At 39.1% G+C, this 26693-nt stretch overlaps 5 protein-coding genes across 8 annotated transcripts; 2 read left to right on the top strand and 3 right to left on the bottom strand.

Annotated features, from left to right (window-relative positions):
* Window positions 1-579: 579 nt before the first annotated feature.
* On the bottom strand, window positions 580-1184 carry LOC119546385. The gene is made up of 2 exons (XM_037852624.1): window positions 1115-1184; window positions 580-1059 (listed from the first exon to the last, which is right to left on the bottom strand). Exons 1-2 carry the CDS (start codon window positions 1163-1165, stop codon window positions 580-582), a joined length of 531 nt encoding a protein of 176 aa, XP_037708552.1. The 5' UTR covers window positions 1166-1184.
* A 348-nt stretch (window positions 1185-1532) lies between these two features.
* On the bottom strand, window positions 1533-2723 carry LOC119546378. Its single transcript, XM_037852612.1, has 2 exons — window positions 2290-2723; window positions 1533-1761 (listed from the first exon to the last, which is right to left on the bottom strand). Exons 1-2 carry the CDS (start codon window positions 2721-2723, stop codon window positions 1533-1535), a joined length of 663 nt encoding a protein of 220 aa, XP_037708540.1.
* Window positions 2724-15457: 12734 nt separating this feature from the next.
* On the bottom strand, window positions 15458-17450 carry LOC119548512 (zinc finger protein 771). Its single transcript, XM_037855799.1, has 2 exons — window positions 17198-17450; window positions 15458-17144 (listed from the first exon to the last, which is right to left on the bottom strand). Exons 1-2 carry the CDS (start codon window positions 17363-17365, stop codon window positions 15609-15611), a joined length of 1704 nt encoding a protein of 567 aa, XP_037711727.1. The 5' UTR covers window positions 17366-17450; the 3' UTR covers window positions 15458-15608.
* A 575-nt stretch (window positions 17451-18025) lies between these two features.
* Window positions 18026-26673, top strand: LOC119548161 (1-acyl-sn-glycerol-3-phosphate acyltransferase alpha). Of its 2 annotated transcripts, none has more exons than XM_037855267.1 (3): window positions 18026-18366; window positions 25405-25615; window positions 25681-26673. In XM_037855267.1, the coding sequence occupies exons 2-3, from the start codon at window positions 25440-25442 to the stop codon at window positions 26318-26320; spliced, it is 816 nt and encodes a 271-aa protein (XP_037711195.1). In that variant the 5' UTR covers window positions 18026-18366; window positions 25405-25439; the 3' UTR covers window positions 26321-26673. The 2 variants fall into 2 exon arrangements, with proteins under 2 accessions (XP_037711195.1, XP_037711196.1); XM_037855268.1 differs by lacking the exon at window positions 18026-18366 and adding an exon at window positions 25251-25336.
* On the top strand, window positions 21480-24742 carry LOC119548160 (E3 SUMO-protein ligase ZBED1-like). Of its 3 annotated transcripts, none has more exons than XM_037855266.1 (5): window positions 21480-21999; window positions 22518-22705; window positions 22777-23209; window positions 23276-23590; window positions 23658-24742. In XM_037855266.1, the coding sequence occupies exons 2-5, from the start codon at window positions 22592-22594 to the stop codon at window positions 24662-24664; spliced, it is 1869 nt and encodes a 622-aa protein (XP_037711194.1). In that variant the 5' UTR covers window positions 21480-21999; window positions 22518-22591; the 3' UTR covers window positions 24665-24742. The 3 variants fall into 3 exon arrangements, with proteins under 3 accessions (XP_037711194.1, XP_037711193.1, XP_037711192.1); XM_037855265.1 differs by having other exon boundaries at window positions 22351-22705; XM_037855264.1 differs by lacking the exon at window positions 21480-21999 and having other exon boundaries at window positions 22020-22705.
* Window positions 26674-26693: the final 20 nt, after the last annotated feature.

Genomic DNA, 26693 nt, shown 5'->3' with positions numbered 1-26693 from the left:
GAATAGAATCCCTATAATCACCAGGTATAAAAAATATTACGACCAAATGCATTACTGTTCTAAGCTCTAACGTAAATAAATCATTATTCAATTTCTTTTTTAAATTAACGGTCGCTTTTCTACATTTACTTTACGTATACTTATCTACATTTAGCTTACGTCGTTTCACGACTGCTTTATTTCTATGCACTGCTTGAAAGTCTATCGAACGTACGCTGGCAATCGATATTTCAACTTGATTTCCGGCCTCAATTTTAATTTCGAAAACACAAAATAACGATTTTTCTATAGAAAGTTCATGAATTAAATTAATTTGGAATAACTTTAGAAATTGCTTATACTCTCACCCAAAAATCTTCGACAGATAAAATTAACATAAGATAACAGTGTTTCCCGGTTTTTGGCAAGATTTTTGCGTATCATTTATATTCCATACACACAGTGTGATTGTAAAAATGATTTTTTCCAAATAAATTTAAAGGACAAATATTTATTCATTTTATACATACATATTTTAAGAAAATTTTTTATACTCTCTTGCTTTTAAAACAAACTATTTCATTCACATTTAATTCGTTCCTATCTTTCTAGTTCTGAAAGTTCGATAAGGATCCTAAAACCACCAGTGCTTTTGCCATCTCTTACAAAATCAATAATAACTTTGTTTAAGCCTCGGTATAACAGTGTTGGCCAGTTCTGCGGTTCCATTTTGCCGTTCCTAATATAATATTCGCCCTTTGGGAAAGGACACAACTCTTCGACGGGGGGAACATTTGTGTCCTTGATCATTGGCAGGAAATATTTGCCAAAAAATTTGGTCAAATAATCACAGGCCCTGAGGCGCAACTTGATGTTTCCTTGGACCCATTCTCCATTCTTAAATTGCATAAAATTTACCCAAACTTCGAAGCTCTCATCGAAGTCGACATGGTTTGTAAAAGTTCCATTTAACATTCGATCCCTTCCAATAAGTCGGGTTTTACAACTGAAGAGCGTTTCCTCCTCTCCTTCTGGACACATAAAGGATTCCATTCGGGCCTCTAAAGTCTTTCCCAAACACTGTAAGTCCAAGATCCAGATCAGTAAAGTCTAAGGGATAGTAGTTTTTATTTACCGCCGAGATCGTCCACAGGATCAGAAAACATCGAAGCTGCCAACGGGGCATTTGGGCCGAATTCAACCGATTTGATTTCATAACTAAGAAATAGCGCTGCCCATCATTTCTATTTATTGGATACAGTTGGCAAAACTGTGGCATGTTAAATGTCAATTAACTTGTCTATAGTCATTGGTTAATGTCTGATAACTAAGGGGAGTGGCTAGTTCTGATGTTTCAGGAAAAAAAGACCCATACTCACAAAGACATAACACGTGCCTACGGTGAGAAATATTTTTGAACACAAGCGACTTTTACATAATATTTAATTAGTTAAAGTAAATGGGAATTTCATAGAAATACCTTTAAAAATATAATTGTTGCTCTGTAGCTATTAATTATAATAATAATTTATAATTATATAATACAAATGCGGTTAATCCCTACCTGTTATATTTCCTGTGGTTTTATTGCACGCCTTTTTCCTCTTCGGCACAGGCAGTGTATAAATGGCCGAGAACTTGGAAAACCTCTCCACCACGGCATTAGGCCTATTTGTCTTAAAGTCCTTTACCTCCGTTTTGGCTTTTCCTGATGGGGGTGTGGAAATGCGCTCCTCAACAGGGGTTGAGGTTTTCCTTTGCTTTGGTGACGGCGTCGTAGAACTAAAAAAAAATATATAAAAAAGTGTCGGGACTATTATAAACAATAAAAATCTATGATTATATAGTCTTTGAAACTGGTTAAAAAAGTTATAATACTTAAGCTTATCAATAAAAATGAAAACTGGTTAGGAATAATATAATACTTATACTTATCAATAACAATGTAAGATTATTTTGTCTTGTAATAGTAATATAATTCTTTGCTTTAGAACAAAAATATAAACTGTTTAAGAATGTTATAATACTCAAACTTATCAAATACAATATAAGACTATCTTGTCTGTAAATAATAAGTATACAGTAATTTAGCTTATCAGTAAAAATGTGAACTATTTAAGAATGTTATAATACAAACATATCAATAACTATTTTAGAGTTTTAAGTTTTATAACTTTCTAGGTCTTAGAACTACTTTATTAAGGACTACATAAAAATCTTTCTTTAAACTGAAGAGGTAGAACCAAGATCATGGACTACAAAATTATTTAATTATTTATTTAAAATATCTTAAAAAATAAAGAAGCTCACCTGACAGCCTTGTGATACTGGCAGAAAAAGTCGGGTCGCATGCGATGGCGGCACAGGAAGTCCTCGCACAGTCGCAGGACATCGTCGTCCTCGCAGTTGTCGCTCTGACCGGTGCTCTCGCTCTCCTGATCCCCCGCCTGTAGCTCATCCTCGTCCTCATCCTCCTGATCCTGATCCCGATCCTGTCGCTGTCCCAGTGGCAACCTAGCCTGCTGCTCCTGCGGACTGTAGAGGAATGTCGGAAGGGAGTCCCCCAGGAAGTCCGGTATGTTCTCAAAGAAGTCCGCCGTTCGCTCGTAGCTGCTGCTGCTGGCATCGGAGCTCTTGGAGCGTTGCCCCTTGGCCTTCAGGCCGCGACCCCTGCTCTTGTGGTAGGTCAGCAGCTGGTGGCGACCCACGTCGTAGTCGGCGTACGTCTGGTCCGGCAGCAACATAGCAGCCTCATCCTGATTGACCCTTCAATGGGTCAACAGCTAGATAAAAAAAAGGAGAGAAAATTACAGTCAATCAAAGCATCCTTTAAATCACTTCTTAATTTTTTTAATTTAACGATGGAGTTCTGTAAAACTACACAATTATATTAATGGATTTGCTCATAAACTTACACAGAGAGAAATATCCAAGAACATTGTTCTTGAATTGAGAACATTCGTTCTTAAAAACCATGTAAGTACATTTTGGTATCAATGTTCTCAATATTATAACGAAACGGTGGGAAGAGATTAGATAATTTGAGTTTGTTTAACAACTTTTTGATTAGTATACACTACCGACTGGAATAATAGTTTATTTGTTGAGATATACTATGCAAATACCGCCAATTCAACTTGATTCACGAAAAATAAAAAAATTTTCAATTTAAAAATGTCGTTCTATTTTTAAGAACAGTTTCAACTTAGATGAGAACGTTAGAATTTTCTCGGTGTAATAGATTCGTTAAAATCATCAAAGATGATCTGAAAGTGTAGGATCTACTTGTCTTTATCTACTTATTATTACAAATAATATTTTTAAATTTTCATTGATTTAAAAAAAGGTCTTAATAACTACCTAACAAATTAAGCCCTCCAAATATACAACGACTAAGACAAAAATGCAAAAGTTTTGTTAGGATCATCAAAGGTAAAATATTATTTTCCAAAAAAAATTAAAAAGGGAAGATTTTTGATATTATTTTCAATAAATGTTAAAAATTCAGAAGAGAGTACTTAGCAAATTAAGCCCACAACAAATTGAAATGGAACTTTGCTGTCTGGCGAAAGTAGATTTAGCCAATTTGGCCTGCTTTTAGCAAGTGCTGCCGGCAAATGCTAAAATCAATCGCGACATCAATTCGCATTTTAATTGCTTTTAAATCAAGTGCGCATGCGTCTGGGCGCAGGAGGATGAGGATGGGAAGGAGGAGGAGTGGGCTGGCTTCCGCGTCTGCAGGTCCATAAACCTGTCGGTTTATTGGCGCAGCCGATTACCACGATTAGCGTGACCATGACGAAGGTGACAGACACGGACGCTAATGCCTTTTACTGCCCAGCTCAGAGATCGCATGGGGATGGGGTTGGGAATGGATCTGATCTGGAGGCGGGGCTGCTCGAGGAGATGCAACTGCTCATGGAGATGGAGATCCCGATCCCGATCCCGAAACCGAGGCTCCATGCAACATGTTGCAAGCGCGGCTAAACAGATGAGTGGCCTGGCCAAATGAGACGCAGTATTTACGCCACACGCCGCCAACTTGCCCGTGTGGTCCTCCAAAGACCCTGCCCGCTGGCAATTAACTCAAATGATTGTCATAAAGTGTTGGACGTGTGTGGAGGAACATGTGGCCGCCATCAGCAGCAGCAGAAATCGGAGACCAGGCCGCTGGCGTCGGCATTTTTTAATGTCAACACAGCGGGCGGCGGCGTTTGACCAGAAAGAAAGGAACAGGAAGGCTAAAACGTCAGCAAAATCGGTCAGAAAATCAGAATTTAATATATTATAATGTCTAATAACTATTCATAACATCACAATCTCTGAAAAATTAAATGTATCAGGAAAATCTCCTAAGGATATCTTGATTTTAGCCTCCTTTTTCATAATAACATAGAGCTTGTGTTAATATTTTTTGAGAAGCTTAAGATCAAGGATGTGTTTAAGTTCCAACGTCACATTAAAAAGATTTTTTAGATCTGATAAAAATCAGATGGGTTTCAGATCGCTTATAAATATCTCCTTAGAATTTTATCACCTATATGAATATTAATATTTATAAGGCAAAGATCATTTTGATAAACCAAGAAACTTTCCAATCTGGCTTTCTCTCTCTGTAAAAGACTGTCTGAGATCGCAGATATCCGATCAACTTCTGGTTTATTACGCAATATGTGAGGAGAGGCTTTTCTAAGAAGAAGGGGTAAGCCAGAAAGGGCTATTCCCATGGGTCCAACCATCTAGTACTTTGATTTTGTCAATTTATTGCTGCTGATTGGCTCCACTTGCCCATGAAGACTATCTCTGGCGGCTGACAGATTACACGGCCAAGGAAATGTTTGGCCATAAATCGGCTTAGCCAACGGAAACGAAACGGCAGCCATGCCAGCCGGAACAATTTGGCTATCTAAACATGGCTAATCGCCCGGTGCCGTCCTTTGAGAATGAATAAAATATGTCATCTAATAAATGCACACGGACAGCAGGAGGAGCTGGAGTATCCGTATCAGTATCAGGTAGCGACATCGCATAAAATAAAATAAATCTCATAAATATGCAGGCCATTGGAGGGCGGGGGTTGGGGAGATGGAGTGGTTCTGGATCTGGAGATGCAGATGGAGGTGGAGTTGGTCCCGTCCAGACCCGTTCGCTGGAATACCTCGGCTAGTTGGGCTACCTTAGCTACCTGGGCCACCGACGGAAATTTATTTATTCTAACTACGAGTACGATATACAATTTCCACTCCAATCTGTAAAGTGCAAGACAAACGCTGCTGTGGGTCGCCAGAAAGTTATCCAGGCCCCTCCCTTCGGACCCTTTGGATCGCATTCTCATGTGGGGGGCCTCGTGGCAATTTGCATTCGCTGCCAGTTCAACAAATCAGCATTCGTACAACTCAGGTATGAATTAATAAGTAAGCTAAAGTTTGGACAGATAGAAATGTTTCTTCCAGCTCCATTCATTTCGAGTGGGAAGTGGTTCACAGTTGGGATATGAATCTCCAAGGCACAGATACGAAATACGTCTAATGGTATAAAAGTATAGAGGTAACCATAGAAAACCATAGATTTACCATGATATATTATTATAATGATTTTATTTTGCCATAATCTTTCTTACGATCCTAAAAATAATCAACTTTTTACTGCCTATGTGATATTTAGTCTTTTATCAGGGAGTTAATTTCCAAGAATCCTATAGGTATGAATATGAAGACCAAAGTTTTAATTAATAAACTCCAAACATCAGTATATACTTTGTAGAAGGTTACTTTAATACAAATATCTACCAAAGTTGAACTTTTGAAATATACTTAAACACCGCCTGGTCAAACATTTACAATCAATTTGAAGGCATCGACTGAGCAATTTCCCAGGCCTGCAGATGATTACAGGTCTAGGATGAGGCCCTTCTCTCGGTTCTAGAGCTCGAACTCCTCCCCCGAACTGCTCAGCGTATAAGAAGTGCACTTTTGACTCGCTACATGGAAATTACATGATTTAACTTAATTTAATAAAGAGCCAAGGGCACCAACTCCTTCGCTGGGATTAGTCGGGGCCCCCAATAACAACAGCTGGTATCGCATCGTGGTATCGTGGCTCGCTTTTGTGATTTACCGCATGTTTCCTCCCCACTCCCAGAGATCCCTGAATCTCTGAATCCCTGCCAAGGGTCGAACACCGCCCCCGCCAATCTCCACTGAAAATAACACTAGCTAACATGTTTTGATTATGATTCTTTCATTCTGTTTTTCAGCAAATCAAGAACGATTTCACCTATTAATACTTCAAATTTTTGTTAGAACATTTACTACACTATACTCCACGGTTAGATATGCATAAAAGTTATATGAAATATATCAATTATGTAAAGCGGGGATGGATAGAAATTGGTAAAAGTACTTAAATAATAAAATGGAACACTATAGTGTTCCTTAAATTGAGAATTTTTTTCTAAAAATGAATTTAACTTTCCTCAATGTGAGATTTTTCCCCAAATTGTGTACTTAAATTCAGTACATCCTCAAATTGAGAATACAAATACTTAATTTGAGAACGTCATAATTTTCTCTGTGTTATACATTTTAGCTTGAAAATAAGCCTTTACATACTATAATATTTGTTATTTTATTGGTTAGAACTTATAAACATGTAAAATATTTTTAAATAATGAAAATATAAAGACAAACATAAAAAACTATTAAATGTTCTTATCAATTAAACTAATTTTTGTTTTTTTCAATTTTTAATTGGAAATTAAAGTATCTGTTTATAAACACAACAAACAACGAAGGCCAGTGAAAACCCAAATTTTGTTGATCTGTGTAGGCCAGAGAGATGAAGTTTTCGCTGGAGAGTCAATGTCGAAGTCGAGGCCCTGGCGTCTTGGTCGTCCATCAACGTGGTGGGGCTGCGCATGCTGGCCTCGAACTTGGCCACACTCCAAGAAAGCTTCTTGCCGCCCAATTATATAGCCTCAAATGGTCAAATTTCGACGCTACGGCTATTTCTCGCAGTGTACGGATTTGTGTAGATCAAGAGATTTTGATTAATAGGTGGTGGTGGCCAGGGTCTGGACGGTCTCTACCTTTGGAGATCCGGACGACTCCATGGCCATGGCCTCGGGTTAGACATTGAGAAATATTTTTGCGAATCGAGTCGACAGACGAAGGCAGTCGAAACTCAATGAATTCAGCTGGGTTGCCGTGTGGTTGTTGCCCTTGTTGATTTGGTAATCGCGTTTGTTCTGCCCGTTGTTCTACCCAATTGTCTGCGTCCTTGTATTGTACTGCAGAATTTGACCATCCCTCACTGGGAACAAAGCGGATTTAAGGCATATATAATCATTTTCTATGAAGATCAAAGTTTATAATGCTGTAATATATGCTTTTCTAAGTAGTTAAAGATTTTTTTAGACTTTTTGCTTAACTTTTACATTGATACATATGAAATATGTTTTTGAAGTACAGTCGAATTTCCTTGAGTAGAATTTTCTAAACTTAAATTCCGTTTTACCTTCTATAAATTATATTTTTAAATATTTTTTCTCCAACTCAAGATCTCTGTAAGTTAATTTATTAATTAATTTATTACTTGGCAGGTGGATATTCGAGTTTTGGAATAAATAGAAATCCATATGAATATAGATACAAAATACCTCAAGCCACCTTAAGCAAAAAATCAACTAGGTATCTTTTATGACCATAAATTTAAGTAAATGTACAGTCTCAAAAATCATATCTCTTAACCTTGTTAATGAGATGAACGCAATTAAATTGATAAAGCTTTCAACAGTGGGCAGCCCCGCTTTCCGCTTAGGGCTACAATTAAATGGTACCCAGTTAAGACTAAAAAAAAACTTCAGTTTATCCCGCGAATCGGCAACTTTGTATGCGAATTTCGATTCCGCTTTGAGTTCGCATTCGACATTAATATTCGCATTCCTGCCGAACATTTTCAACGGAACTTAAATGCATGAAAATTGCAAATATCGTCACGTTTCTGGCTTTAAGGATAATTACGTGTGCATAGCTCAAGCTGCGAGAGATGCTGTGATGATGGTGGAAAAAGGCGGGAAGACAGTCTTCAACCTGTGCAAGATTCAATTTGCGAATTTCACAGCCATAAACAAAGAACCAGCAGCGAGAGAAGTTGGGGTTTCGGTCACGAACGGAGCCCAGGAGCCGAGGGCGGGGATCTGGGAATCATTGGGATCACTGGGGACAGGGGATCGAAGCACCGAGAAGTCCCAGATGGAAAATGGAAAGTACTTGGCACCCGAGACCCAGAAGCGGAAACGGATGAGGAAACGGAAAGAGCAAAGCGGCAGCACACTCAACAGCACGTAACGTGCTAATTTATGTGGGAGTCCCGCTCTATTCGCCATCCCACTCGAACACCAGCCCACCTGCCATCCCATCCCAACCCATTTCATCCCATCCAAAGGTGTGTGAAAACTTTTAATCGAATCTTAATTGCATTAGGCCCTAACAAGGCACATCGCTCCAGCTTTAGATCCAACTCCAACAATGCCAATTTGAAGCACGACGATCGCTCCATAATAGATATAAGTCCTCTTACAATAGTAGCCAAGGAAATAGGTAACCCTTATGTATTTAATATTTAAGATAATCTATTTGTGAAAAAATATAATCATGAGTTTATATTTCGAAGTTCCCAGTTTCATATGATTTTTGGTAGTACGCTAAGAGATTCTGCCTTATAAATGATAATTTATTTTAAAATAAATTGACATTTTAGAAATTGAGGTTTTATTTTCAGTTTCTATCTACGAAATAATAATAGGGCAGAATTATTAGTGATTACAAAATTGTTCTTTTTTGATAATCGCGTCTATTTATTTTTAAAAATTAAATATTAGAAATTGAAATATTTGTATGGATATTATAATTTTCCTTAGTTGTTTTTCTTGCCATTGCACACTTTTCTGGTAGTATTTCAGTAAGTTAAGAGATTCTTTCTATTATAGATACATAATATTTTGTTGTTACTGTCCAGATGGGTTTGATATTTCTCTAGAACATTGTTATCAAAACATGATACATTATAAATATAACATTTTTTTTAAGACCCATTCTTAAAACCCTATTTTATTGACCTCCACTGTGCATCCATCGATCTATCCCCATTGCGTTAAATTTCTTGTCGCGTGCAGGTTACGCAATATCGAGTCGCATCATGATGGCAGTGGATGTGGATGCCAGCACGTGTAGCCCGCTAAGGACCTGGCCAAGATCACGTTCGTGGTTGGCCCACAAAAACTTGTCCTCACCATTCCGACGGCGCTGCACATTGGTATTGGCATTGGCATTGGCATTGGCTAGATATCGATATCGATCGCCAATAAATGGAGGCAAACAATTAGACGGCTGCCGTGCCGGGATTTCTCTGGTTTTTAAGGCAGTAAAAGTGCGCGATCCCCACTGTTAATATTTATGAATTGCAAAACTGGCCATTGCATAAGCCATCATCAGTCAGTTGGCGTCGCTGCGATTGGAAGATCGATCGCCTGCAGACGGCTTCAACTTGACCTTTGGCTATCCCCTGATCTTGGAACCTAACTGTTTTACCGCCAAGGGTAAACAAACCAATCAGCGGAATCTTTATGATAGATTTTTCTTACTAATTAGGGGTATGATCTGTAAGTTCTGGAGGGGGTTTATTCTCTCAAACCGATATTAAGACTTAATAATGATATTTGTATTGCTGTTGTAACAAAATTTAGACCATCACTCCGAAAATGTTAGAGATCAGAAAAAATTTTTAGAGAGTATATAGGAAATTTATTCATTCAAAAGTCGTTTTGGGCAATAAGTCATATTCTTTTTTAAATCTGCTTATCTACTGTAAATACCTATTTGTTTTTATAGGACACCATATATGAAAAGATCGTTTAAGAATCCCCCTACACTCAAGATAAATTTTCTTATAGCATTACAAACTTCTATTAATCATTTTTCCTTACATAACGTGATATTTAATTGGGTCAGGCTAGCTGAAAATTATAAAATCCACCCCCATATCATCGCAGGCTAACTAATCCCGACCCAATTTGATGTAACCTGTTTGCTGGCAATTACTTTAGCTAACTGGCTACTCCAATTTTTTATCGCTTTGATTCCCCTCAAGGCAATTGATTTTAAGTGAGTAGAGCGCGTGTTAAAACGGGTTAATCAACAGACAGTTTTTGGTAATAATTTTTTATATTCTCTGGCTAGATTGCTGATACTAAATATTCAATCTATTGCTCTTTATTTTTCAAGATCTACCAACCTAAGAGGCTTAATTCCTTAGAACAAAGACCAAACTTCTAAGACTTGCGATTGAGTAAGTAACCTGCTATGGGTAAATCTCCTATTGCAAAGCACATATTTATCTATCTCTCCCACGCGGCAAGTCAAAGAGCACGAGGATGGGGATAGGAACTGAGACTGGGAATTCCTCAATGGGTCTTTGTGGCCAAACAAATGTGGACACGTTCGATGGGCAAGTGACCCACGAAGGCCCCAGCTCCATCCCATGCACAGACTCACATATATAGTAAGTTGGCCAAACCCCGAGGAACGTGAAATATTTTTGTAATTTGTGCAGGATGCGATAAAGAAAATGCAATCGCAATTGCCATGGCCAGAGAGCTATGACTATGGCAATGGCCAAGGCAATTGCACACCCTTGGTTGGTAGTATTTCCGCATGGGCAGTATGGATCAGTGGATGGTTGACAGCACACACAGCTGCACACCCACAACAGCTGAAGATGGAGGGGATTCTTAGAGGAAGGAGGTCCGCTTGGGGGCCCAATCCCGAGATTGGAACCCACCTCGCATCACCTGCACAGTCGATCGTCGGACCAGGGTCAAAATTGCCTGGTGGAATTTATTCGCAAGGGTTCTGCAATTGGTCTGTGGATCGCCAAGCTCAGTTCCTGGGCCACTAATTTGTGACTGTTCCTCCTCGCAGACAACAGGAATTTCTCAAAAGTGGAAATGCTGATTCGACACACCAGGCAATTTACACAATTATGGAAATCAGCTGGCAGGAGCTGCGGCTAAAAATATCCGATCCAAATGCTGGAAAAGGTATCAATTCGGAAATGTAACAGAACAGAAAAAAAGTAAATCGAATTCGGCAAGAAAAACTATTAGGTTTTTAAAGGATCGAAGCTAACCTAGATCCAATTATACTGATTATGTTAATAGCAAAATTCTAAAAATATATTTTTTAAATATTTGTTTATTGGCTTTGTTAAGGAATGTCTCATTTCTTTTTCTCAAGACTACTTCTTGATATCATGATCTTAACTTTCTTAAACAATCATATCTTAAAACGCCAAATCCATTTGCTACTTTGTAGAATATATTGGTCTTACAGTATCTGGATAGATTAATACGCATTAAACTCGATCGAAGAAGAGAACTTACCCTTAAAACAATTACACCCCTTATCTTAATAGGTAATATCCAAAAATACATTTTTTAAATATTTGTAAATTTTTTGTTAAGGAATATCTAAGCAAATCATTTGTTTCTGTTAAGAGTTGGTCCCAATAGCATGATCCTAACTTTCTGAATCCAACGGCTCTTTTGTCAGTTGACAAATCTTAAATCGCCCAATCCATTTGCTACCTTGGTCTTATATATTGCTCTTATCTGGATAGATTAATAAGCAGTTGGCTGGCCACTAAGCAGAGGCACTCACGGTTGACATTGGGGTTCCCAAGGCGCTCATTAAATATATATCCTCGACGGCCAGGCGGAGACACTAACAACTAATTAACACTTCCAGCTACTTCCACGCCCACCGGACCGGCTAACCGTTTGCCGGCTGAATTAATGAACGAATTAAAGTTTGCGTGACGACATGAAGTGACTCCGCCACTGGAGGGGATGTGCCTGGATGGGATGGGACAGCGGAGACGACGTCATAGCCATCGTCACCAGAATCGCCACCATGGCTAAATCGGAGGCGGGCGGCTGCCATTCAGACAGGCCAACAACACAACATCGGGCCAGCCAAGAAGCAAATGTCGTGCCAAACAAATACCTCAAGAGATCGTCGAGGACAGGGAGCCAAGGAACTGGTTTATGGCGGCAACCCCATCGCGACAGCCAGCGAAAACGAGAAAAAGATCCCAAGGATTCGGATCGAAGCTGGGATCACCTTAGAAACGGTAATCATAATGGTTTTGATGAGGTTCGTTTAGGTTATTAATATCAATTTAAATTTTCACTCTATTTTATAACTGTAACTTTAAAGGATCCTATAATATCACCTTAGAAATGGTGATACTAATGGTTCTAATGAGTTTCAATCGGGTTATATATATTAATTTCATTATCAATCTATTTGATAACTATTATTTTTAAGGATTCTTTAATATTATATGCTTTTAAGATAGATAAATAACGTAAACTTCCTCAAATTATTGATAGATTATTATCTATTATAAAAATAAATAATGATCTTCCATCTCTTTATAGTAAATATATTAAAAATTCAATAATACAGTTTCAAAAACATGCTAACACGATTTTTCAGTAATGGTACTTACAAATTTTAACAGGATGTTCCCGTTAAAGTCGATAGTAAAATTAACCTGTAACCTGCTTTCCTGTGCGTCGTAACAAAGCCAAACGATCTACCGAAATAAAATACCCTTTGTGCGCATATGAAGACAAAAAATTGGCATAAATGTTTATGATACAGTAAGCGGATGGGATGACAACCACGGAGGATGATGAAAAACCGGAGGTCTAACACCGCCTGTCAGCCAAGTGGAACGTTATACTCGTACATGCATTATTTGCTGCATCGCATTGTCTGCGAAGAAAGTGAATTGTAAATTGAATTGCATCTGATCAAAATCAGCCGAAACGGATGTGAAACAAAAACGTATGTCTCTCGCCAGCGAAATACTTTTAAGAGAAACTTTATAAAATACTTATGAGAGGTTAGGCAGGGGGATATGGACATGGGGGACCGAGGAGGAGGAGGAGCCATTCCGCCCGAGTGACAGATGTAAAAGTGTCGTCTGTCTGGCTGACATTGATGCATTCGTATTCCCATCAGTTCATCGGCAGACGACGATTTGCAATACACAATGATGCACAACGCTGGGATGGGTGAAATGAAATGCGTTGCCCCACCGCAACATTCGCGATAAGGTCTTTCCAGGGAGGGGCTGAAGGACCCTGACAGCCTGAGAATGGTGCGAGTGGGATGGGAGCTGAACACAATACCATATAATGCTAAATGATCCACCAATAGGTCTTTTGAGAGTGTGTATCTTGGATGGGGTGCACTAATTTTGGGCCCACCTTGTTGATAAATGGGATCTATTTCTATCACAAATTGTAATTCTACGTAATATTCTAAATTCTAAATCAATAATCCCTTTTACACTTTGCTTAAACATCATACTTACATTTATATATTAAGGAATATTTGAGAGCTTCCGAATATTCAATTTACTTTGAGTTATAGGAGATATCTTTTCGTATATATGTATCTAGAAAATTTTGGTTGGACTGATGAAATTAAATAACATTGTAATATCGAAATTTGTTCACTTATTTTCCTATTAGCAACAAATTATGATATGTTCTGTACTTGACTACGACTTCGATGTTATGTTACCCTTTAATTAATACATCATTCAAATCTTATAAGTTGTGTTTTCAAGGGGATGTTCCTATTGCGTGTAAATAGCCGTAATTAAGTTGTTGGCCATGTTAGCTGCACAATAACCAAAGAATCAAAGCCTCTGGGCTTATATAACACTATTCCTGTAGAAGATTCTTAATAAGTTTAGGGTGCGTGCTAAAAAGAGTTTTCCATCAAACTTGGGCCCATAAATCTTCCCAGGAAGAGCAACCTCCAGCGCCCTCTAGCTTATCGGAATGGGTTAAAATTAACCCTTTGCATCCGCAAAAAATTAAATTGTTTTCTCAACTGTTCGCGGGTCCGGAGTTCCAGCACTTTCGCACCACAGGTGGTTCTATCCAGACACGCAATCCACTAAAGGAAACAAACGAGTAAATTTCACTGCGGTAGCTTATTTATCGAGGGCTTCCCGAGATTCTAATGAGAGCTGTCGAGAATTGAGAGGTTTTACTGGTTTATTGCTTTAAGGCTATCTAATTATTTAAAGGTTTAATTGGGTAAGAGAAATGAAGACATTATAAGATCTGAAAAATCTTTTTGAAGAACTAAATACTCAAAAGACACATATTCCTAACATTTCAAAAACAACATTTTATATTATTACATTATATTCAATTTGTTAAGAACCTTTAATTAAGAACTTAATAATCAAAATACATGTATTCCTAACATTTCAGTAAAAAGTTTTAATACAAACAGGCTTTTATATATTTTTTTAAATTTATTAAGAAAGAACCCTCACTGACATATCCATACATACATAAAAGAGAATGGACAAAAAGCGACGACACGAAGGAATCGATGTCTGGCAACTGGGAGCTGCCTTTTATGTGCCAGTGCCTCTCGTGCCCCTTATCTTTTTGGGAATGACAAAAGTTGCTACTCAAATCATGCGAGCGGCCGAGGTTCCCCCATCCTTTAGATACATTTATCCCCCAGCCTTGTGGATATTTCAATTCAATCAAGGAAAAACTCAGAGGAGCGCTGATGATGGCACGGCAACATGTTCATTTGTCATTTAATGGGGATGAGTACAACCTGAACGAGGATGGGAGAATGGAAACCGAGGGCGCCCAGCGGGAACGCCAACACCTAAACACCCAAGACCCAAGACCCCGGGCCACAACCGACACACACATAAATCGCCGGCGAAGTGACCCTTCCCGGTGCCAAGGTAATTGCGTACTTACCGCTCTCAGCGGAACCTCAACCTATCCAAACGCAAACGCAAACGAACCGTAAGCTGAATTCGAATTCCCTCGATTGCGTGCCCGTTTCGGGAATAGATTTATCGTCTCGTTTGAAATCCGCACTTTATTTATGGCAGCTTGGCCACATTTCTTTGTGGTTCTCCCCCTCTTATTCTTATTATTTATTATTCTATCAAGCGTTACACTGTCAGCACCAGCACAATTCACTGCGCGCGCCTCGAGAAGATTACGATGTCTCCAGGAGACCGACTTGGGTTGCGAGCACAGACCGATGGGGACTACCGTACGGGGCGACCTCAAGAAACAATCTGCAGTGTCGCAGTAAATCTGAAGACTGTCTTTTCCCGAAGACTGTCTTCGGATCGACCGACTTGCAACTTGTTGCATGCAACATGTTTTGGGCTTATCAATTGACTTTCTGATATAAGAAGTATTTCCCTTAACAATACAAATTTGGAACTAAAAATTTTTCCTACAAACGCAAATTGTATTTTTATTATCTTCAAAAATCAGTCAATCTGTTTAAAGACATTTTTAGAAAACAATTAGAAACCAAATTTTATCTTTAGTTACTCAAACTTTTAAGGTTTTGTAGTTTATTAATAAATTGCTAAGCTACGTTTTGGCAAAAGTTAAGCCAAGGACTTAAAATATATGAATCCTTAAGCATTTGTATCATTTAAGTTTAATCTTAACACTTTTCACAACTTACTTACTAACCTCTGTTAATTTAATTCTACTCCTCGGGTCGAGTCTCGCTGTAGAAGCCCAGATTCATAGTGGGAATCATGTTGCTGTAGAACGAGAGTTCAGCGGCCGTGGGTCGCATTTGTGGTGGTGGCTGGACCACCGGAGCCATCGTGGCCACTGGCGCCAGCTCGGCTATTTTGAGAGGCAAAATGGAAGCCTCCTGGGCCCGCTGCGCCATCTTGTGCTGCAACTGATGGACCTTAAGGTGATTCTCTAGCTCAATCTGATGCAGGAAGCTGATGCAGCAGATGCCACACGTAAAGCTGGGTCCATGGGCCTCCAGTTCATGGCGATGCAGTTGCTCGCGTCGGTTGAAACCTTGATTACATGTCTTGCAGGCGAACAGCGAGTCCATGTGGAGGGCTCGATGGCGCTGCAGGTCGCGCTCCCTTTGGAAAGCACGATCGCAAATATCGCATCGATGATTGCGAGAGTTTTTAGATTGTGACTGAGCCTTTTGCTTCGCCTGGAAAGCAGCCTGCTGCTGCTGCTGCTGCAGATGCGCTAGATCGCCCTCCAATGGCGGAAGTAGTCCCATTTGCTGCTGCTGCTGCTCTACATCCCGCCTAGTGTGGACTTGCTGGTGGGCCAGCAATTTATCCCTGCGCGAAAACGAGTAAGGGCAGCGACCACACTGAAAAGCCTTCACCTCGCCGTGGGAGCGTGTGTGCCTCATCATCTCCACTGCCGTCTGGAACGATCGCGGGCACTGCTGGCAGACGAACGGCTTGACGCCGCTGTGGATGCGCATGTGTTTGGTCAGATTGGTGTTCCTCGAGAAGCTCTTGGAGCACACGTTGCAGGTATATGGCCGCACGCCCGTGTGCACAATTGTGTGCTTCTTGAGATCGGAGCGACGCACAAATCCCTTCCGGCAGTGCGCGCACACATACGGACGATCCGGATCGTGCAGTGTCTTAATGTGCGAAATCAAAGCGGGTCGGGTGACCATTTTAAGGTTGCAGTAAGTGCAGCAAAATGGTGCGCTAGGGTCGTGGGCGCTCCGCTCGTGGTCTTGACATTCGGCGGGCAGGGTGAAGCCCAGATCGCAGTACTGGCAGAGGAAGGCGCGCTTGGGCCGTGCCGTCGCGGAGTTTGTGTCCGCCGCAACCGCCTTTTGAGCAGCCATCTGGGCCGCATCCATGCCCAGCGGCATGTCCACATCCTCGCCATTCTGACCTTCTTCCTCATCTTCCTCGTCAAAGTCTTCCTCCTCCTCTTCATCGTCGTCCTCGTAGTTTTCGTACTCTCCGTCGGAGCCGAGGGCAAACTCATCTTCACTGGTCTCCGCCAGCTTTTCCGGGTCGACTTCCACGATGATGCAGCCCTCCTCGGGCAAAAATTCTCCTGGATTGCCATTGAGGCCGGGCCGGTACTTGGCATCCTCCCTGATCAGGTCCTTGAGCTGCTCCTGCAGCGCCTTCTCCCGTTCCTGCATCCCTCTCCTTTGCTCAAAGGCATCCTCCAGGATCTCCAAGCACTCGGGGCAAATGAGCTCAGACAGAAACTCGTGGCGATCGTACTGCAAGAGGGGGAGTTACTATCATGTGATCGACAATGCCAAAGGACACTCACCTGAACGCTCCACAGAGCCTGGGAAACCTCCGCAATGGACACATCCTTGCAGCACGCCACCGAGCTCTCAAAAATATTCGGCGAATTCGCATCCGTCTCGCGGTGGCACAGACGGCAAGTGCACACCTCCCGTTCCTGGGACACTTCGGTGGTCTCCGGTACATGCATTTTATGACCGGAGGTAACTAAATTTACCTATTTTGGCTAATATTAGCAACAAAGCCGCGCCGGCAGCAAGAAAACGCGTTTTGCATTAGAGATGGGCAAATTTCTACGATAGTATCGATACATGATGGAATTTCGCAACATGTGGCAATCGGTTTTAGGGAGCTATCGATTTACCCTGGCACAGTGGGCTACGTCTACCGATCAAAACATAGTTGCTAATTTAATTTAAAAAATAGTTTCGAATATTGTTTGCTAATTAATTTAAAAAATAGTTCCGAATATTTTTTTATGTAGGTACATTAAAATAAAACCAATCCAATTATTAACGCTAGAGCTGCATATTTATTTCTAACTCCAATAACAAATTCCAGGTAATTAGACATTCTTAAAATAAAGAAAATTAAATATAACTTGTTTGTAAATTAAAGTATTGTTTAGTTAGACTGCTAATAATTAGATTGATATAATTATTTTACACAAGGCCTGTTTTTATTAGTATTTGCAAATTTTAATTTTCAATAAAACTAAAAGAATTTAAACTGTACCCAGGTAGTGTGTTATAAAACACGTACCTAACATGTACCTCCCCTCCACCGCATACAGGTTAAACGGAAACGCGGCAAACATGTGAAGCGAAAGCTTTTTCAATTGCGAACGGACTCTTGATTAAAGCGGACGTTTCTCTTGCGTGCCGGAAATCTCGCTGCTCGGAAATTCCAGTGAACGCGGGAATATTAATATTCCTTTGGTTGATCAGGACTAAGTGCTTGCTCGGTTTTTATTAAATTGCAGTGCGTTACAAGTTTATTTGCAATTGGTCACGATCCATTTGGTGGAATTCTTGGAATTTGTTCCACTGCAGATGACTACACTAGAACGCACTTACACAGCGGCAAAACAACTGTTACGCCTACGCAGCAGCAGCAGCAACAACAAAAACAGAGAGGAATTAGCAGCGAGCAGCAACAATTTTCCACCCAAAAGGGGGAAATAACTGTTTCGTGAGTTTGTACTATTGAAGTTGTTGTTTTTTGTTTGTTGTTTTCGTCCCCCACGCACATTCTGTCTTTATTATGCTCCTGTTCCTTTTCCTTCTTCCTCCCTGCTCGCCTAAATCATGCGGTTTGTGTGTTGTTCCTGGAGGAATAAAAAAACCGCAACCCCCCTGTACATTTATGACTCTCTTTTCCGATGCACAGAGAGAAATTGATTATGTGTTATTTAAGGATCAACTAGATCCATTCTTCGATAAACTAAAAGTATTATTTTCTTGTAAAATAAAGAAACATTCTATTATTTTAAATAAGTACATACGTACATATCATTAAAACAAGAAATATTACTTCCTTTATAAGAACATTTTGATAAGATAAGTGCACAATAATACATTATTAGGACATATTAGGACGTTTAGATATAATTTTTATTTAAAAACCCTTACTGTTTTATCTGATATTATTTCCTGTGTACCAGTCGTCCTGTTGACACCGTTTCCTTTTAGACCCCAACTTTACCATCGCCGCTCTTTAGCTCCCATGGGTTATACATTTTTTGGCCCCTAGGTCCCTGTTGATTTTATGTTATTGGGATTCCTCACTTTCCCCAGTTGCCATAGCGTGTGAAATAATGATTTTGTGCGTTAATAATTCAAGACCTACAAGAGGAAAAAGGAGAATTTATAATATCATAAATGTACAAAAGTTGCCACCAAAAAACCAATGTACATATCCATTAACCTGTTTAAATGATGGTTCCGAAAGTGGAAGACTTCTATATAAATTATAATTGTAAGCCCTACTTCCTACTAAGATTGTATATATTATAAGGGTTCCTATAAAAGCAATGATATCACAACACTGAATCAATAAATAAGTTACGCGATTGTAGGTAATTTAGTGTTTACATTTGTATATACTTTAAACATAGACAAAATGGCAAGTGATTGGTACATAATAATGGTTTCCAGTCTGTCTTATAATTGTAAGCCCTACTTCCTACTAAGATTGGATATATTACAAGGGTTCCTATAAAAGCAATGATATCACAACACTGAATCAATAAATAAATTACGCTACAATCGCGTAATTTAGTGTTTACATTTGTATATACTTTAAAGTTTAAGCATAGACATAATGGCAAGTGACTGGCACATAATAATGGCTTCAAGTCTGGTGTGCTATTGAAAAACAAATAAGATTAAGGTTCCAAACATTCCACTCGGCAATTAAGCGGGAGACAATGATCATTCGACGAGGAAAGTCCGATCATCAGATCAAATAAATCGCTGCCGTGACTCAGGTTGGGTCTAGTTTTAGATTCTCCTCGTTGACTTTGAACTTGACTCGATGTGCCGACGACGCTAAATTGGCTGGCAAATTGAGGCTGCAGGGGAGCTCCAGACCCGGGTCCGGACTTTGCCTACTCTACAACACGCCCGTCACATGCGTGCGATCGGTGTAATTAAATAGTGCCTATCGTTCCCCAGCGCGGAATCATGCCACAATCTTATCAGCAACCTGAGCTTATGCTAGCTGAATGAATCGATGTTCGCACTTTGAAAGCTCTGCGGCGATTGTCCAAAAGATAATGAATGTCGAACCCCCCTCATAACGCCTTCCTAACCCCTTCTTTTGCAACACAGTAAACGGGCGGTGCCGGTGGAAATTGTAAACAGAAAGTCAAACACTTTCAGTTGACAAATTGATTTCAGCACACTGGCAGAAATGTAATTTGCAAATTTAACCCGTCTTTAAGAAGGTGTGCATATTAATAATAATATGCATATAATAATAAAATTTATGAATACATTATAAATTAACTGGTTGTAAAACCAAATGGGTTATATTCATTATATTGTGGTGTAATTGCCCCGGCAATAAAGGATCCACTTTTGGCAAAACAAGTATTCAATTAGAACTAATGTTTTATAGCAAAGTAAAGCCGACAGCAAAGCTTTTCAGTATAGTACATCTTTTATAATCCTATAACTTATTAAAACATATAGAAACTAAAGAAGAAATGTTAAAAATGCTGTGTTTTTTAAACGTTAATATTAAAATCATATTTTCTTGTGTGCTCTGAGCTGTACTTACAGGTAAAATCTAAAATATTAAAAATCAACAGAAACTTTTTACTAGAAAAATGTCTGGTTTAGTCCTAAACAAAATATGAATCTTTCCTTGAATTCGTTTAAGAAATCTGATAAGCCAGCAAAATAACGATAAATACCTGGAAATATTATCGCCAAACGTTTGCTTTCTGCAGAATTAATAAAATAAGCCATTTATAACCCATTACAGAGCCGCCATATCGAGACCCTGTTATTGCACTGCAAATTATATATATTTAATATTCGCCAGTCACAATATGGCATTAGAAAAAAATGTGCTATTCATTAAGATTTCCGTACATGCTTAGGCAAAAATCAATGAAAATCCAAGGCAACTATGCCATAACCATCTGACTCCAGCGTTTGATTAAACTAAACTACCCGTTCAGCACTTAATTACTCCCCCAAAAGGTCACGACCAGTATCAACAGTTTGACATCATTTCAGAATAACATCAAATAGCCGAAAGTTGTATCTGTAACGACAATTATAATAGTTATAATTGCTATGGCCCACATTTAAAGTAGTTCCGTAAATAATTGAGCTCTAGTCATAAACAGTATTTTTTGGATCGACAAAACAATTAAAAATAGGCTAGCATTATGATTAGAGCACTTATGTCAACGGTTGATTTTAATATTGAGATGTTGTGGTCGTTACGATAAAAGAATCATGTGATCAATTTTTAACAAAAATATGCCAGTCTCAAGTAGTCTTCTACTTTTGAAGTACCCTTGACAACAGGGCAAATGTTGAATAATACACGCAACATTTTGTGGGTAATTACTCGAGTTATAGTTGTAGGGTGCGCAGTAAATGCGTCCTATAGATGAGCTTCGACCTGTAAGTCAAAGTCTGAACTGTGGGTTCCATCCGACTTTTCCCTGTTTTACCACTTCAGTTGTGCTGTTTTTGATGAGGTAATGAGTTCACCTGCTAATTGGTCATTCAAAAGATAGAAAAGTAACACCCAAACACCTAAAACTAATTTCCTTAGCTCGAAATGGGTTCGATTGTACTTGCGTATCGAGTTTATATTCTTTAGATTAGACCAGCATAAGTGTTTTATTATTACGTGTAATCTTTTGATTGTGCGCTATCATAAATAATGAAAAAAAACTGTTAGTAAGTGCGTTAGGTGTTGTATCTATAAAAAGATTATCATACCCCAAACCAACAGTAATCTATTAGCTAAAGTACATACCTCTTTTGTGCGCCACTTAAGGCATATCGTCAAGTTGATTACTATTCTGATCTCTCCAATCTTTGTACTATTCGTCATGGTTCTACCAAGAGCTGATAACGAAAGTTTATGGATCTCAATCGAACGTTTATATGTTATAATGTTTCACCGAGATATCAAAGTTCAGTGCCTTAATCCAAACAAAAACAGTTTAACCATTTTTGATACGCCTGATACGGCAATGCCCAGTTTAACCGGACCCACCTAGCATGGGTCTTTTCAGTTGTATTTGTCCAATCGGGCGTATCGGACGTGTGCCGACCTTGTTAAGGTCTTCCAAAGGTTTGTTACCAGAGGGATATCGCTCATGAATTTATAATCGACCTTGAGATATCTAGAAGTGCTGACAATAAAGCAAAAAGAATCAACCCAACAATCAACTTAGAGTTAAACATTTTTTTGGTTGTATTCTAAGCAGGGAATAAAACCAGAACCGGAACCGGAACCGATAACCGAAATAAACCGATATCTAATAGAGAACCGGAACCGGTACCGGTACCAAAACCAAAATTAAATTTAGAACTGATTACCGTATTGCTGGTACCGGTACGGTTTTGGTACTTTACTAAATTCATAAAAAATCCGTAACAAAAATACTGAAATCTGCATATGAGGTCCCACTTTTTGCCGTAGCGCTTTTTCCCTGTCTCTTTTTAGCATATGTGCTTCTTATGAAAGAAAATGTCTGAGCAGGTTGTAAATCCGGAATTTTTGGCGCATTTCTACGCGGTTTTTTATTATATATGGAGAAAAGAGATAACTAGTCTCAACAACTACCTTAGCCGTCTCCTTTCATCAAGCTTCATTCTAGAATTTAAACAGAATTTCATGTGAAGCAGCTAGGAAAAGTGAAGAAAAGTAAAGAAAGTGAAAAATGCCTCGACCAAAATCGAATCCTCACCGAAAGTATTTCTCCTTTGACATTTTATCAAACACGAGCACGTGCCTAATCAAAAAAGATGATGTGAATTGTGGGCATCAAATTAAAGTAAGTATAAAAATTAACTGCTTACTTACTTACATATATATGTATGCACATAATCCGTATGCATTTTATAGGGTAATCATGGAACTAATTTGTCGAAGCACATAAAGCGATCTCATAACACATTGATAATTGAAACTGAGGAGCAAACGAGTAGCAACCAAACAATTTCTAAGAAAAATAGTGTGCCTGCTAAAACGATTCAGGATTTCATAAAACCAATTGTCCGTGTGTCCATTACAAGGGAGGATATACAAAATGCATGTGCTTTGCTGTGCACAGTTGATGGAAGACCATTTTCTTTAATGAACGACATCGGATTTAGGCGGATTCTGAATCCGTTAATTGAAGGATTAGGATGTGAAAACTTTATTAATCCTCAAAACGTCCGTGATGATGTTGTAGCCAAATCAGAGAAGGTCGTCGAAAAAATAAAAGAAGAAACTAAAGGAAAAATGATCGCACTTAAAATCGACGGCTTGACTCATCTGAATCGATCGTTTATTGGTGTGTATGCCTAAAAATTAAATCTTATACAAATATAATGCTTTAACAAATTATTTTGCAATTTAGGAGTAAACATACAATTTATTTCTGATGGACATCTTGTCCTGCGCACATTGGCAACTGAAGAAATGTTTGCCTGCCATACTGCTGCAAATTTAAAAGACACCATCCTTTTTGTTTTAAATCGATTCGAGATCAGCTCCCAGCAAATTTATTCTTGCACCACTGATAATGGACGGAATATGGTCAAGTTTGTGGAACTTCTAAGTAACGAAAACATTCCGGAGGAGTTGTGCGACGACTCTTCATACGAGAATGAAACCGACGTCGACAACGACTTGTCTTTTATGAATGACGTTGTTTTTGAAAATAAGTGCATAAGTATGAAACTACAAAATATTTATAAGCGGCTTATATACTTAACATTTTATTATTTACTTAATTTTAGGTGTTCGTTGTGCAGCACATACTCTTCAGTTGGCGGTCAATGCAGTACTTAAAGACAAAAATTGTTCGAAAACAATTGGTTTTGCCAGGAACTTGGTCAAAAAATTGCGAACACCAACCATGTCTTACATTATGAAGGAGAAAAATCTAAGAAAACCGCCCATTGATTGTCCTACGCGTTGGAGCTCGTCCTACAAAATGTTAGCGTATTTGGTAGAAGATGCAGTATACCATTTTTGCTCAACCTATGCAGTGGCTAATTCCGATTTATATCTGGATCAAAAAGTTTGGGATTCAATTCGCGAAATTGTAAGCCTATTAGAGCCAGCTGAGGTTGCCACAACAAAACTTCAAAGCCAAAATTTGGTTTTCGGAGACTTTTACCACACTTGGATTAGTTGTAAGCTACTCGTGCAGAAAAATAACTCAAAGTTGGCCAAATTTTTGTTAACAGAACTGGAAGATCGTGAAATTTTATTATTTGAAAACGATGCATTTCTGTGTGGAATATTCTTAGATCCCAGATTCAATATTACCCTAAGCAAAAATCAAAAACAGACTTGTATTAGTCTATTATCCAATATTTACTTCCAAATTCTATCGATATCCAATAATTCAATATCACTTCTTGAGAAAAGTTTAGAAGCAAGCCTTTCAGAAAGCTTCGACGAAGTTGATAAATACCTAAAATTGGAAGAAGCAAGATCTGTAGGCTCACCTTCATGTATGTCTACATGCAGCCTTTTAGAATCAATACAAATTTTTCTAAAGCAAAGGCGCCTTTCCAAGTCAACAGACATTATTAAATGGTGGTCTGAATCTTCCGAAAAGTTCCCAGAGTTGTTTGCAATTTCTCAAGTGGCCCTATGTGTTCCTGCTACGCAAGTGAGCGTAGAGAGGTTATTTTCCAGCGTTAAGTTTATCATGAATCCGCTCAGAAACCGTTTGGACATGAAAACTTTAAACGCAATCATGCTTTTGAGAACCAATCACATGTTTTCCAAATAATTAACGTTTTTTCTTAAATTTATTATCATTATAAGTATAATCATCTCTATGATTTTGTATCCATTGAACTATTATTAATGTGCCTTCAAATAAAGTTTTTATTTTCTTAATAAAACACAAATAATTACAATGTATTCATTGCCATAATTAATTTAAATTTGTTTAACTGTACCGGTACGTACCGGTACCAGAACAGGAACCAAAACATCAATACCAAAATTGAATCGTTTACCGAATAAGTCGTTTCGGTATGGGACCGGTACCAGAACCGGAACCGAAATAAGATTCGGTTTGATTCCCTGATTCTAAGTGCTTATTTTGAATGGGCTATTACGTTTAGAGTTCAGAAACGCAGTGCATGATGGTTTATTGACCAATCAAGACATTATGCAAATTGGAGGGAATTGAAATATTAAGCAATCGCTTAATAATCCCAAGTCAGTTTATATGCACAACTGCTAGAGTCAAACGTTAGTATCGATGCAAGAAAAACTCACCTTTGTAACTTGTTGAATATTAAATTTAAATTCAATAAAATTTAAGGAAATACAAATTTTCTATTAACAGTTTGGGACATCAGAAAATATCAGGCTAACTCAAGTTTTGAAAATCTTAGCATTAAATGTCCAGTACCGAAACAACCATATTTTGAAATAAGTTGTCATACTTAAGGTGTGTCCCGCTAGCTTTTAAAAATTCTAACCAGTACTAAAAAAATTAAATCTTTTTCATTATTTCAGAAAAAGGGACCACTCGAATTAAGTAGCTTCTAAAAATGGCTTGCACCTGCGAAGTAATTGGCCTTGCTTGCATAGTGGCCTTAATACTGAGCGCTACGGCGAAAGCTCCCTATCAAATGCGGATGGTCTTTATATTCTTTGGAGCGGGTGCTATAGTCCTGATTTGCGTGCCCTTTATGATCCTGCGACCGAGGGACTACCGAAATGCGCTGTAAGTATTCCTCTTGATGTTTACTTTATTGGGATATATTTAGATTTATTATTTGGTATTTGCAGCGTTCCAGCCTGGTGCTTCCGGCAGCTGTGCCGCCTGATGGGCATCTCGATGGAGGTTCGGGGCCTGGAGAACGTGCGTAAGGATCACGGTTCTGTGGTGATCATGAATCACCAGAGTGCCGTGGATCTGTGTGTGCTGGCCCACCTGTGGCCGGTGATCGGCAGGGCAACGGTTGTCTCGAAGAAGGAGGTGCTCTACCTTCCCTTCTTTGGCATTGGAGCCTGGCTGTGGGGAACTCTGTTCATCAATCGATCTCGCAAAACGGATTCGATCAACTCACTGCAGAAGGAGGCCAAGGCAATACAGGAGCGGAACTGCAAGTTGATGCTCTTTCCGGAGGGCACACGCAATTCCAAGGATTCGCTGTTGCCCTTCAAAAAGGGCTCGTTCCACATCGCCCTCCAGGGCAAGAGTCCCATCCAGCCAGTGGTCATATCCAAATACTCATTCATGGACGATGAGAAGAAGACTTTCCGCCCTGGCCACGCCCTCATCCACATTCTTCCAGAGGTCTCGACCGAGAAGTATGCGAAGGAGGATGTGCAGCTGCTGATCGACGAGTGCCAGTCCATCATGCAAACGGAGTACACGAAGCTGAGCAAAGAAGGCCTAGCCTTGAGCTCGAAGAAGCAGGCATAGGGCCTGGATGGGCTAGGAATCAACTCAGGTTACATGAAAATAACACCCTGGTGTACAGTAGTTCCTGCTTGGGGATTTAATTTATATTTAATCTACAAGATTTGTCTAAGCGTGAATAAGAGGAATCGAAATGTAAGGGACGTGGAACCATTTGCCTATTATTAAGCTACACTTCATCGTTAAATGGGTGTATTTTTGATTAATATTAACTGTTTTACCTCCAGCACATGCGTGTGCATGCCTAGAGCTTTTTCTGACCAAAAGTCAACAAAAGACATTTTTACAAAAGAAGAAAGCACATTTGTTAGATGTTTAGCTTTATGAGAATAATGAAATGAGACAAACATTTCGCACTGAACAATAAAAGATATGA

Source organism: Drosophila subpulchrella, chromosome 2L, assembly GCF_014743375.2.
Source record: "Drosophila subpulchrella strain 33 F10 #4 breed RU33 chromosome 2L, RU_Dsub_v1.1 Primary Assembly, whole genome shotgun sequence".
In the NCBI taxonomy this organism is placed as follows: domain Eukaryota; kingdom Metazoa; phylum Arthropoda; class Insecta; order Diptera; family Drosophilidae; genus Drosophila; species Drosophila subpulchrella.
The sequence above is the reverse complement of the archived record's forward strand: the minus strand, read 5'-3'. Positions and strand labels throughout refer to the sequence as shown.

Excerpts from the sequence above, each read along its gene's own strand:
- LOC119548161 (XM_037855267.1), top strand. The coding sequence starts at position 25,440 with ATGGCTTGCACCTGCGAAGTAATTGGCCTTGCTTGCATAGTGGCCTTA. Across the intron at positions 25,616-25,680 it reads AGGGACTACCGAAATGCGCT|CGTTCCAGCCTGGTGCTTCC; the intron begins GTAAGTATTCCT and ends TGGTATTTGCAG.
- LOC119546378 (XM_037852612.1), bottom strand. The coding sequence starts at position 2,723 with ATGTTGCTGCCGGACCAGACGTACGCCGACTACGACGTGGGTCGCCAC. Across the intron at positions 1,762-2,289 it reads CAGTATCACAAGGCTGTCAG|TTCTACGACGCCGTCACCAA; the intron begins GTGAGCTTCTTT and ends ATTTTTTTTTAG.
- LOC119548160 (XM_037855266.1), top strand. The coding sequence starts at position 22,592 with ATGCCTCGACCAAAATCGAATCCTCACCGAAAGTATTTCTCCTTTGAC. Across the intron at positions 23,210-23,275 it reads TCTGAATCGATCGTTTATTG|GAGTAAACATACAATTTATT; the intron begins GTGTGTATGCCT and ends TTTGCAATTTAG. Across the intron at positions 23,591-23,657 it reads TTTTGAAAATAAGTGCATAA|GTGTTCGTTGTGCAGCACAT; the intron begins GTATGAAACTAC and ends ACTTAATTTTAG.
- LOC119546385 (XM_037852624.1), bottom strand. The coding sequence starts at position 1,165 with ATGCCCCGTTGGCAGCTTCGATGTTTTCTGATCCTGTGGACGATCTCG. Across the intron at positions 1,060-1,114 it reads TCCTGTGGACGATCTCGGCG|TGTTTGGGAAAGACTTTAGA; the intron begins GTAAATAAAAAC and ends TTGGACTTACAG.
- LOC119548512 (XM_037855799.1), bottom strand. The coding sequence starts at position 17,365 with ATGCATGTACCGGAGACCACCGAAGTGTCCCAGGAACGGGAGGTGTGC. Across the intron at positions 17,145-17,197 it reads AGGCTCTGTGGAGCGTTCAG|TACGATCGCCACGAGTTTCT; the intron begins GTGAGTGTCCTT and ends CCCCTCTTGCAG.